This window comes from Piliocolobus tephrosceles, chromosome 14 (assembly GCF_002776525.5).
Source record: "Piliocolobus tephrosceles isolate RC106 chromosome 14, ASM277652v3, whole genome shotgun sequence".
In the NCBI taxonomy this organism is placed as follows: Eukaryota; Metazoa; Chordata; class Mammalia; order Primates; family Cercopithecidae; genus Piliocolobus; species Piliocolobus tephrosceles.
In genome coordinates, this window is record NC_045447.1 from 3,851,747 (window position 1) to 3,864,069 (window position 12,323).

At 62.9% G+C, this 12,323-nt stretch overlaps 1 protein-coding gene across 1 annotated transcript in view; it reads right to left on the reverse strand.

Moving 5' to 3' along the window:
- Nucleotides 1-12,323, reverse strand: part of LOC111534772 (retinoic acid receptor RXR-alpha) — a 110,229-nt gene that overhangs the window by 10,526 nt on the left and 87,380 nt on the right. The window contains exons 5-6 of the mRNA XM_026457510.1: nucleotides 4,547-4,716; nucleotides 68-234 (exon numbers count right to left, since the gene is read on the reverse strand). Coding sequence (XP_026313295.1) covers nucleotides 68-234; nucleotides 4,547-4,716 — 337 coding nt within the window. The remainder of the gene's footprint in view (nucleotides 1-67; nucleotides 235-4,546; nucleotides 4,717-12,323) is intronic.

The window sequence follows — 12,323 nt, forward strand, 5'->3', positions numbered from 1 at the left end:
GGGAGAGTATCCCGGGATGGGGGAGTGTCCCGGGAGCGAGAAGTGTCCCGATAAGTGTCCCATCTGCATGGCGTCCCCATCCCCGCCCAGGCCCCACCACTCACCTGCCCGCAGCAGGATGACCTGGTCGTCCAGGGGCAGCTCTGAGAAGTGTGGGATCCGCTTGGCCCACTCCACCAGCGTGAAGAGCTGCTTGTCGGCTGCTTGGCAAATGTTGGTGACCGGGTCATTCGGCTACAGTGGAGGAATAAGAGCAGGACATTCAGTCCCAGAAGCCAGTGTACTGACAGAACACAGCCAGACCATGGCCTGCTGCACACACTGGGCCCATGCGGGGTGCTGAATACGGCCTCCAAAGATGCCCAGTTCCCAATCCCCGGAACCTGGGACTATGCGACCTTGCATGGCACATGGGGCTTGGCAGAGGTGATAAGGTGTGGCCTGAAATTGGGAGGTGGGCCTGCACCACTGGGGGGACCCAGGGTCATCGCACGGGGCCTATGAGAGGGAGGCAGGACGGTCAGAGGAAGAGATGCGATCACAGACACTGGGGCCCAAGGGGAGAGAGAGGCTGCTGGCTTTGAAGGTGGAGGAAGAGGCCATGAGCCAAGGAATGTGGCAGCCCCAGAAGCAGAGGCAGGGGCAGACTCCCCAGCAGAGCCCGCAGGAGCCAGCCAGCAGGCACCTTGACGTCAGCCCACCAAGACTGATTTTGGCTCTCTGGCCACAGAACAGTCAGTTAATAAAATGTGTGTTGTTTCCAGCCACTAGGTTACGGCAGGACATATGAGTCTCTCCCACAGCTCTGGGAGGCAGGCGCGGGGAGCTGGGGAAATCGGATACGGGGCAGTGTCGGAGCTGGATGGGACCGACCGCCTTCATCTCTGATGGTCATGGTGGCCCACCCTGGGGACAGGGCTGGCCTCTCACGTTCCAGCACGCATGGATGTGGGAGCTCGGGAGGGCAGGCGCCTCGGCTGAGACACCAGGCCCCAGGCACAGAGAGAAGGCGGCACTCACGGCTCCCCTGGAAAGTCCTAGCCGGAAGAGGGCCACTCAGTCTCACAGATGAGGGGACCCAGGCAGCCTTGAAGCAGGGCAGGAGGGGAGGGCCCTCCCCAGCTCCTGGCAGGTGGGGTTTGGGTCATGGACCTTCTGTATTCTGAGTAAGGGGAACTCAGACGACAGCCCCCTCCGTGGTGCCGCTGCAGGAGTAAGGACTGTCAACAGGATTCGGGGATCCCTCACTCCAGGGCATCCGCCGAGGAGAAAAATGCCTCCCTTTGAGGAGCTTCCACAAACAGAATCCACCTGCTCGTCAGAGACGTGCAGCCTAAACGCAGCGCCCGGCGGGAAAGGCCTCTGAGGGCGGAATGAGAAGGCCCCCGAGGAATGCCACAGAGACTCACCAGGACCCTCAGGAGAGGCCAGGGCAGCCCTTGGGGGCCCGAGCCAGAAGGGGTGCACAGAAGGGTGGGATCCCTCAGCTGAGAGGGGTTGACCACAGGTCTGTAACTCACTCATTCCTCTGCAAACCTTCCATGAGCAGCATCCACAGCCCCCAGCACTCACACGGCTCCTGGCTCTGTGCTCAGCGCCCCCCAGGCCTGCCACAGCCAGGCCAGCTTCTCAGCCTCAGCCTCTCCTTCTATCACGCTGGGGGCTGAAAGGGGCCCATCCTTCTTGCCTGCCCATCGGCCTCAGGGCATCCCTGAGAAAGGATCGAGCAGGCCTGGCAGGGGCGGGGGGATGTGGGGAAAACCAGCCCTGAGCACTATGTCTGCAGCAGGTGGCTCTGCTTGGGATCCTTGTACCCAGGACTTCCAGCCACACAGGGCCCAGAGCAGGCCCAGGTGACAGGCTGGTGCTATGGGTAAGGAAGGAGAGCCTCAAGCCCTCCTGGGCTGGCTTGGACCTGGCACAGGGGTCATCATCTGTCATACGCCTGCAGTGGGCACAGCCGGGACAGGGAGCAGAATGTGGCAGGCTGGAGAGCTGGGAGGCTGGAGCCGAGAAGCAGGCACACTCCCGGCAGGTGTGAGGCTCTGGCTCCAGTACCAGCAGGGCTAGGCCTGGAGGGGGTCCCCTTGGTAGGGAGGGACAGTGCAGGAACCCGGCTCCACCTCCCTGTGTGGCCTCGGGAAAAGATTAACCTCTGTGAGCCTCCCGTTCTCGCCTGGAGATCCGACGTGCCTCGTGTAACAGAAGGCGTGTGATGGATGGGCTCTACTCCTGCCTAGAAGTGTCCACAGGACCTGCCCAGGCCTGGCCCTGCGCTGGGGAGAAACCAGGCACCAGGACCGCGACACCGGGCAGGCTGCCCCCTCTCTGGACCTCAGTTTGCCCATCTGAGGGAAGGGGCCCAGTGAGCGGTTCTGGAAGCTGGACCCCAGCCAGGCCACAGGGGAGCGTTCAGTGCGAGCCCAGGCACAGCGGGGAGTGAGCGGGCACAGAGAGACCCCGTCCCCGTGGAAGATGTATTCTTCGTCCCCAGCGAGTCCTGCCTGCCTGTGTGGTTCTAAACTCCCTCAACTTTGATGCAGTGAGGGAGAGAGCAGATGGCAGATTTCCGCCCCCCAAATAGTGTCCTTCACAAAATAAAAACTTGGCAGCCTTTGTGCATCTGCCAAACTTGTTTTTGGATTTTCTGCTGGATCATGAAATCCACAGCCACCCTCCCTCTCCTGCCCTCCGCAGGGCTGGTGAGGCGGGCGCAGGGCAGGGCAGGTGTGCAGACCAGCCAGGGCTGGGGGTGGGTCTGCGCCTGTCACTCACGGGGACGGCTCCTCCGGAAAGAAGGTGCCTGTTGTCAGGGTCCCATGCACCTTCTCCCCAGCCGGGCAGCCCCAGTCCCCGGCCAGAGTAGAGGTCTGAGCAGAGCCAGGGACGTGAGGGCAACGGGTTGTCCTACCCAGAAAGGGCAGGGAAGCAGGGTGGTCCTGACCCAGCCACGGGACCTCAGACAAGAGCAGACCCCCACCCTCAGACAGACAGAGGCAGTGGGGCTGTGGGCCCTGTGTGAGTGCCAAGGAGCAGGGTGGGGTCGCTGTCCTCGAGCAAAGCTGGTGGTTAGGAACAGCAGAGCCGTCACCAGCAGCCTCGTGGGGGCAGAAATGAACCCACCACACACCTTATCCTGTGATCACACCTCACCCTGTGATGGCCAGTGCCAGGGGCCACAGAGAAAAGAGCAGGTGCTCTCAGCCCACATCACAGGGGCAGTCCCTATCCTGGCGGGGGCACAGATGAAGGCCAGAGGTACCTCAGCTGAGACCAAAGCCTGAGGAAGAGCCAGAGGGCCTAGCTCCAGGCCACGGGAGCTGCAAACATGAAGGGGCAGGGGGATGGTGGGCAGGGGGACAGTGACCTGCAGGGCACACCCAGCATGGAGGGTAGGCTGGTGTGCCCGGACCCACAGAGGGACAAAGGTCGAGGTGACCTCATGGTCGGCCTGTACAAGGTCTTTGGTGGCCACGGGGCTCTGGTCCCAGCCCCAAACCCACACGGAGACACGGGTGGAGACTGGACACCACGGTGACCGCGGCGAAGACGCAGGGGCCCTGAGGGCCAGCTGGACCCAAGTCCCCGGCAGCAGGAAGCTTAGTGCACAGTTCTGAACCTTCACTTGGGCAGCCAGGAGCTCACTTGCCCAACCCCGGGCACAGCTGGAGCTGCCCCCTCAGTGGGGCCTGGGACAAAGGGGGGTCACCCAGCCAGACAAGCTCACCAGGGAGCAATGGGTCCCGAGCAGTGCAGGTTCCTGGGCCTTAGGGTAGGAGGGGCTCAGAACACACCTGGGCCACCCTCCCTGGCAAGGCCACAGCCAGAAGCAAAGATGCCACAGGGAGGGAGCCAGTAACAGGGAGGGTCCAAGGAGGGGAGGACAAGGCCAGGGAGTCTTGAATCCAACACCTCCAGGGCCAGTTGGAACCAGCCCAGGAGAAGAGCCTGGGAGCAGGGCTGTGGCCCACCCAATTCTCTTCCCCTTGAGGCTGTCGGGGTGGGAGGGGGCAGGAGGGTCAGCATGGGGTGACCAGCTGGGGTGCTGCGGAGCTGCTTCCTGCGTCTACAGCAGCCACCGAGACTGCTGGGCACCTGCCCAGGGCCACACGGCTGCGGGCAGAGCCAGCCCTGGAACCAACCTGCAGAACCTCTTGCCAGGGCTTGGCCTCCTCCCACACCTTCTCCAAGGGGCACCAGGGAGCAGGGACAGCCTCTGCACCCAGAGAGGCCAAACTCCAAGGGGACACAGCGGCTGAGGCCCCAGCAGAGATGGCTGAGAAGGAGGATGTGGCTGCAGGGCCCCTGGCCCCCGGCCCCTGCCCCGAGGGCCACCCGTGCATGGGCCAGGAGAGGAGAGTGCCGCCCAGCTGGGGCGAGGGGCCCACAGGGCCACCTCGGGTAAGAGGCTGAGCTGAGGCAGCCACAGGGCCCAGGGCAGCCCCCAGGACCTCTCTGGCTCATCAGCTGCTCAAGTGGGAGGGTGAGTGAGTGAGGGAAACTGAGGCAGGTGGGGCTGCCCACCCCCGCAGAGGCGGTGACTCACCGAGCTGGGGTTCAGCCCCATGTTCGCCTCCACGTAGGTCTCAGTCTTGGGCTCCACGGCCAGCTCAGCCTCCAGGATCCTCTCAACCGGCATGTCCTCATTGGCGCTGCTGGTCGACTCCACCTCATTCTCGTTCCGGTCCTTGCCACGCTGCCGCTCCTCCTGCACGGCTACAACCCGGGAGGTGCAGGTCAGCCCCACACTCAGCCGGGCCAGTGGCTCCCAGGGAAGGCTGTCCTGGCCGGGTGGTGCCAGCTCCCAGCCAACACACCAACAACACTGGCATCCCCACCAGCGCTGGGTGATGGAGACCCCGTCTCTGCCCCATGCCTGGCCGTGTGGCTGTGTGCTCTGAGAACAGAGGCCAACTCTCATTAATTCCAATTAATGTTCACACCAGGAGCCTGCCTGGGGCCTGGCAAGAGACAGTGCAGCAGGGACCCCAACATGGGGCGAGAAAGGCCCAAATGGTCTATAGACTCAGGGAGAACCAGGAAGCCTTCCTGGAAGAGGTGTCGATGTGACTGGAGGAGGAGGTTGCAGAGGAATCATGGCTCAGGCTGGAGACACGGTCCCTGCAAAGGCCCAGAAGCAGAGCTGAGCACACACATGAGGCGGCACAGGGGCACCCATGCTGGCTGAGGGCCTGGACAAGGGGAATATCCAGGAGGTGACAGGCTCAGAGACACCTGGGCAAGCAGGAAATTGTGCACCTGCAGACCCCACGCCCCTCCCAATGACACTAGGAGCTGCCAGAAATGGAGGGCAGGCGCCCAGTCCCACCCTGGCCACACAGAGGCGGCCCACCCAGCTCCACCGACCATGCCCCAAGCAGGGCACCAGGATGCCTTTCAATCCGCTCCAGGAAGCAGCCACTCCAGTGGAACCAGAGGCCGAGCATTAAGGTAAAATAGAGCGATGCTTGCAGGCAGCAGGAGCTGCATCAGGCATGGGCTCCAGTCAGCTGACTCTAATCAGCCCTGGGGGTGGGTGCTCAGGAAAGGGGCCGGAGGCATGAGCCCTGGCTGCCCAGGTGCATGCGGCTTCTCTCGCCCCCAGCTTCCCTCCACCTGGATTTGCCTTTCTCAACTGTCCACTTTGAACACTGAGGGAGCCACCTCAGCCCCTCTGTCAGCCTATCTGGGGACCCCTCACCAGAAGTGCCGGGAGGCAGACTGGGACCCAGATGGAAATTGGACAGAAGCATCCACTTGGCTTATGGGCCATTCCCCCGAGACACGTCCCCTTCCCTGAAAGTCCTGAGCTGGGGCTCTGGTCCCCAACCCCACCACCTCCTCCTTCTGTTCCATCCACCACCAACAGTCCCACGGGGCGGGCACTCACATTACCCCATTGTACCGATGAGAAAACTATGGCTGAGACAGAGAAAATGACTGTCCAAGTGAGTAAACAGCAGAGCCAGAAAAGCAACAGGGACCGTCGGGTCCTAGAGCCACCTCTGTCCAGCACAGTTCCACGCCCGTACTCCAGTCAAGGCCTCTCCACTCTCACCCTGGAAATGCCCCTCCCACTGTATCTCCTCCGAGCTTAGACACGGACCTGGGGCCATTCCTCCCTCCCTGTGTCCTCCTGCCAGTGTGCTGGGCTGGGTAGTCCCTGACCCAGGCCCCTTCTCTTCCTGGTCTGAGGCCTAGGGCGGTGCCCGCCTAAGGGCCCAAAGGTATGGCCTGGTGGAGGGGTTCCTGGAGCTGCCACCTCTCTGGGCCTGTGGCGGGGCTCATCCCAGTCCCTCCAGGATGTCTCAACGGTGGGCAGAACACAAACCTGGAAGCCTGGGGCCCTCGCAGGCACCAGTCACCCATGGACTGACCATGTCTCGTCCCACCCTCCCACATTCTGGCTTCCAGATGGGTTTGGAAAACGGTGGGAGAATGTACCTGTGCCTCTGGCGCCCTCCCTGCCCCACCTGCCACAGTGTCAGCTGCCACTTTCTCCCGAAGCCATAGTTTCCACTGAGCAGCTGTCTCGGGGCTCTGTAAGCCCCTTCCTTCACACCCCCGGGCCCAGGGTCCCCAGCCCTGCCTGGTTCCCTTCACGCCAGCCACAGCTCTGCAACAGCCACACGTGGATGCCTCTCAGCCACGCTGTGCTAACAGTTTCCCGCATGGCCCACTGGCTTGAGCGAGGAACTTCCACCCACACGGGGAGACTCTGGCCAGGAGGCCCATCCCCGGCTTCAGGTTGCACCAACCAGGCCGAGGGGCCAGCCAGGGACCTGCACAGGCCTGGCCCTATTGGAAACCTGATGGCGGGTGGGGGCAGGATGGCGAGCAGGGCTGGTGGGCAAACGGCCCGGCAGGGGCTGCAGAAGGCACCAGTCAGCCCCCACATGGGACTTCCATGAGCCCTCCGGAGGGCAGTGCTCACCTGGGGCAGGGTCACTACTGACACGACCCTCTGTACAGGCTCCTGCGCCTATAGAGCCAGCCCCACCCATGCTGAGCAGCCCCCGAGGCAGGAAGCACCTGCACACGCAGATCTCAGCCAGCATCTGAGCTGCAGGCGACTGGAATCTCCACTGGCCCAGGTCCCTGAGACCCTAAGGATGAGCCGCAAGGGCAGAATTCTGAAGTCTCAGTGCCAAGACATAGATGGCCCTGCTGTCTTCCCAGAGGGAAAGCTGAGGCTCTGAGAGCCAAAGGGGCAGGGCTGAGTGCTCAAGACAGTGAGCAGTCTAAAGCCGCAGGCCCTGGGATCCGACAACCCCAGCCCCACACAGCCTGCTAGCCTGCCACAGCCCAAGCAGCCGTGTGGCCCCGGCCAAGTCCCCTGACCTCTCTGTGCCTCGGCTCCCTCGTCCGCAAGACGAGAATGACAACGCTTACCCCCAGGATGGCTCCAAGAGGAAGCGCCAGCACACGGGGGGCCTGGAGGTGCTCGGAGCTGTCACCGCAGCCTCCCACCCCACGCGCCAGCCCGGCCCAGTGCCAGGGATTTTCTCCTGCTCAAAGGTAGCCCCAGGGCATGGGGAGCCCCAGACAAGGGTGGCCCTGAGCGAGGGGCCTCGCTGCCAGTTCCTCCCCAGGCGCCTGGGGCTGGGTTCCTTGGCACCTGCCTCCTCCGCCAGGGCAGCCGAGAATTAATTAGCGAGTGTTTTGTGAAGCACTTTGAAGCTGTGAAGGGCCCGGCAGCTCTGCCCAGCATCATTATAAATATGATCGCTTTATTTATAGGCTGGGGGGCAGGAGGGGCCGGGATTTATGCTTTGCCAGCACAGTCACCTTCTAGACGAAGTCATGCTTGACTCATGTTCCGCTGGCGCCGGAGGCCGGGCGGGAGGCGTCTGTAAACACAGAGCCTCTTTACCCTTCAGCCCCGAGCACAGCGACTGGAGGAGGCAGAGGGGAGGCACGGAGGAGGCTGCTCGGAGGCAGAGGAGGCTCACACGCCGCAGCCCAGTCCTCCCAGGAAGACCTGAGACTCCCGCCCAGGCGGCCCCTCCCCAGCATCCGTAGGGTCCCGGGCCTCTGGAGACAAGCTGGCCTAGGACTTGGGGTGCAGCAGCCCCTCAGAAGCAAGGGCCATCTCTGACCTGCCACAGCCCCCCAGGGTCGAGCAGGAGGGAGGGGGTCTGGGGAAGGGCAGACAGCTCCGAGACAGGCATGTCGGGGCCCAAGGGCATCCCCAGCCCCACTGGCTCCTCTGCCTTGGGTAGTGGCAGTGGCTGAGTCCTTCCTCTGTCCCTTGTGCAGCCCACGGCTGGGCCCAAGATAGGCAGGACTGAAGTCCACCAAACCATTCTGGCCTCCTCTTAAGGGTGAGGTGACAGAGACCCAGAGAGCGGTGCCAGAGGCCACGCCGCAAGCTAGTCTCTAGAGGGAGTGGCTTACCTTCCCTCCAGGGCTTTAACCTAGAGCGAGGCATCAGAACATGAGAACCGTGCACACACATGTGCACACAAACCATGTAGACACACACACACACACACACAGACATACCACAGCACACACACCACACACACACCACAAACACATACACACCACAGCCACCCCCATATACCACATAGACACACCACACCCACACCCACACCCACACATGACCACTGCTCTCCAACGCTACCACCAGCCACGCACAGCACTCTCATCACAAGCTCTCAGGGGTCTTCCTGATATCTCCAGCCCACCCCAGATGAGGAACCTGAGGACTGGGCAAGGCAAGGTCGCTTGCCCAGTGTCAGAGGCCAGAAGGCAAGAGGGCCACACCTGAGCCCAGCCGGGGCTCCCTTCCCACAGCAGAGACCTGTGGGGCCAGCCACATCCCTGCAGTGCACGCACACGCACACACATGTGCACACACACATGCACACACACCAGACCCTGCTGTTTCCACACCCAGTCCTTCAGGGCTGGCGGGTGGGCACAGGAAGCAAAGGCAGGCAGGGAGGAAATGGGGAGCAGCCTTCCTGGGGGAGGAGGAGGAAGCAGAATGGGGGGCAGGCATTGCCCCCTCTAGGCCAGTGTCTCCCCCCACCACCCCGGGTGGAAGCTAGGTCTCTTCCATCGGACTGGGAACCCCCAAGCGTGAGGCCTGTCTTCCTCATCACAGCACGTGTGCCTCCGGGCCCCCCAAGCCCTGCCACCCCCGGCTTCAGCAAACAGGCCCAGGCTCAGCTTGGCAGAGGGACAACATCCACCACGCATGTCCCCCCACCTCTGCCCACCCCTGGTCCCGGGAATGCTGCAGAACGAGTCCCTCCTGGTGGCTGCCTGCGCGTGCAGGCCCTATTGCCCAACGGGAGATGCTATCAGCCCGTGGCATCCTACAGCATACGGGTGGGAACCCATCTGCCCCAGAGCCAGAGTGGGCCCTTGCCGGGGGCAGAGTCACGGCATGGGGGCACCTGGGCCATCCTGCCTTCAGCCAGCCCTGGGACCAACCCAAGGCGACGTCCTCGCAGCACTGCACTGGCATGCGACGCCTCAGCTCCAGCCTCCGTTTCTGGGAGTCTAACCACAAACCAGGCCGAGGGACCACGTGGCATCAAGGCCAGTGAGCGTAGCTGCCTGCCAGGGGCCTGACACTCAGGAGGGCTCAGCCCCCAGAGCCGACAGCTCCCATCCTGCACGCTCTGGGCCACAGGCACCTAGCTTTGGCCAACTTGGCCCCATAGCTTTCTCCAGGGCTGCTGCAATGCCCCACCCATGCAACCAACAGCCCTGCCCTCCGCCGCCAGGGAGCCCTCCTTGCAGGGGTTTGCCCCAGGAGGAAAGAGGGAGGGTCCGCATTTCAGGACCCATCTGGAGCCAGATGCAGGCGGGGCAGGAGGGTGCCTCCCAAGTCCTCCCAGCCACTGGTCCTGTGTGGGGTCCCTGCAGCGCGAGCGCCTAGGCTGCACCTGGGACCCTACCCCTGCCCAAGAGTAAGGTGCTCCACAGCTCTGGCTGTGCAGCCCACACAGCCAGGGTAGGGGAGGCAAGAGACTCCCCCTGTGCACGAGGAGAGGCACTGGCAGCAGGGCACGTTTGGCACGGGGGCCTCACCGCCTCCTCGCCGCCCACGCAGAGGCGCCCTCCACGCCGAGGCTGAGTTCTGCAGCTGTGTTTGGGGCAAGAGCGCTCGGCAGCAAGTTCCTGCCTCAGAATCCTGCTGGAGGCAAAGGGGAGGGGGTCCACTGACAGCAGCATTTTGTCTCACAGCCCTAAGTCCGGTCTCCAGGGCTGTGCACTGCCAAGAGGAAGGACAGAGAGCAGGAAGGACTGGCAAGAAACGGGGGCCATGCCTGGTGCTGGCCCTTAGACCTCCCCACGGCTCACCTCTCTGTACCCCATTTCTCTGTCTCGCAGGTAAGAGGTGAGTGAGACCATGCGTGGGGATCAGGAAGGGGGTGTCCAGGGTGGCCCCCCAGATTGGGGGGCTCCTAACAGGACCCAATCACCAGTGGGCACCAGGGGAGGGGTCTGACCAGGTGACTCCAGGTCCCCCCAGCCCCAACACTGCACGGTTCCACTGAGATGGGATGGGGTGTCATCCCCAGGCTTTGGGGAGCCCAGGCAGCTGGACTCTGATGATCCCAGGCACATGGATGACCGGGCTGCAGGGCCTCAGGAAGGAGTCAGTGCAGCCTGGAGGGCCCGGGACAGGGCTCAGAAAGGCCAGCCCTGACTTCTGAGGGCCAGGTGTGATGGCAGCCTCAGACTTCATGGACAGTGCTCCCTGCATCAGGCCTGTGGTGCCGACACGTTTTCATTCCTCAGGCGTCAACAGCCCTCCTGCCTGCCTGCATCTCACCGGGTGCCCGAGGCAGGGTCAGGTGCCTCCTTCTGGGCTCCCACAGTGCCTGAGCTTCCCCTAAGTCTGCACCGGCTGCACCCTGGGGTCCCCCTGGTTATCTGGTGATCACTTTCAAAGGACAATGAGCTCACTGCTGTAGGCCCAGGCCCGGCACCAGCCATGCACAATGCTCTCATCTGCCACCAAGCTCGCAGGAGTATTCCTGAAGACCCCAGCATCTGAGAGTGGTCTCGGCTAAACCAAGCTCTCTGTGCTATGGCATCCTCGTGGAAACTGCCAGGTTCAGGCTGCACACAAGGCCTTCCCCACCCGGCTCCGGCCATGCCTCGGGCCTCCACCCCAGAACAGGCCAGTCTCCACCCCTGTGCACAGAGGCCCTGGCCACTGCCTACCCTATCCATGCCTGCCCCTGTCCCAGTTTCTGTCTTCCAGGGACAAAGCTGCACCTGCCACCACAGCAAGCCTTCCTGCCCACACCAGGCACCCAGAAGAACCCGACTGGGCCCACACCTCTCCAGGCTGAGCATACACCTCTCCAGGCTGGGCACACGCTCCTCTGCCCTCTGGTGAAAGCAACAAGGTATGGATGGGAGTCAGAGCCCAGCATGTGACCCTGAGCAAGGCCTGAACCCACTGGCCTAGGTTTCCCAGCCTGCACAGCAAAGGGTGGGCTGAGCACACGCCAGCACTCCGTGAAACATGCATCCCCATCAGAAAGGCCTGACTGGCAACACTGGGCACGGCCACGCCAGCCCTGGAAGGCAGCTCTGCTATGTGGGCACAAGGACCCAATGCCAGCCCGTATGCCACACTCAGCCTTGCGGCCCAAGGAGGAGACCCCGTGGGAGTGCGGGGCCCGGCAGAGGCGCTGATTTCTCAACAGGACCATGAAGGCTGAGACGACACACACGAGAGAGATGATGAAATGAAATTGCAGCATGAGGGCCGCCACTCAAGACACCCCTGATGGTGAGACACTGCCTTGGATCCTACTTGGGGACCCAGCACAGGCTGGCGGGGAGGCAGACAGACACCAGACACACAGGTATGGGGTCTCGGGAGCAGCACGGCAGAGGACAGAGGAAGGGTGTCCTGCAGAGCTGGGGGGACGGGGACAGACCAGCAGATCTTCACACCAGACAGCACCTCCCACCCCCACAAAGCCCAGGGTACGGGACCCGATGGGAAGAATCGAGGCACACCCGCAAACACATGAGAAAACCACGACCCAGAGACCCACTCGGAGGCCAGGAATCGCCAAACCTGAGAAGGAAAGGGGATGTGCCAGATGGAGACACTGAGGTCCACAGCCAGCCAGGGCTGGGAAGTCACAGCGCCTGTGGGGCCCAGGACTCCGACCCAGGCCTGACTTGACAATTGCGGTGACACTGGGGGAGGGACCTTCCCTGCAAACCGCCCCCAACACAGATTTGTTAATAAGACCGGCACACGGGCACGGTGGCTCAAGCCTGTAATCCCAGCACTTTGGGAGGCCGAGACGGGCGGATCACGAGGTCAGGAGATC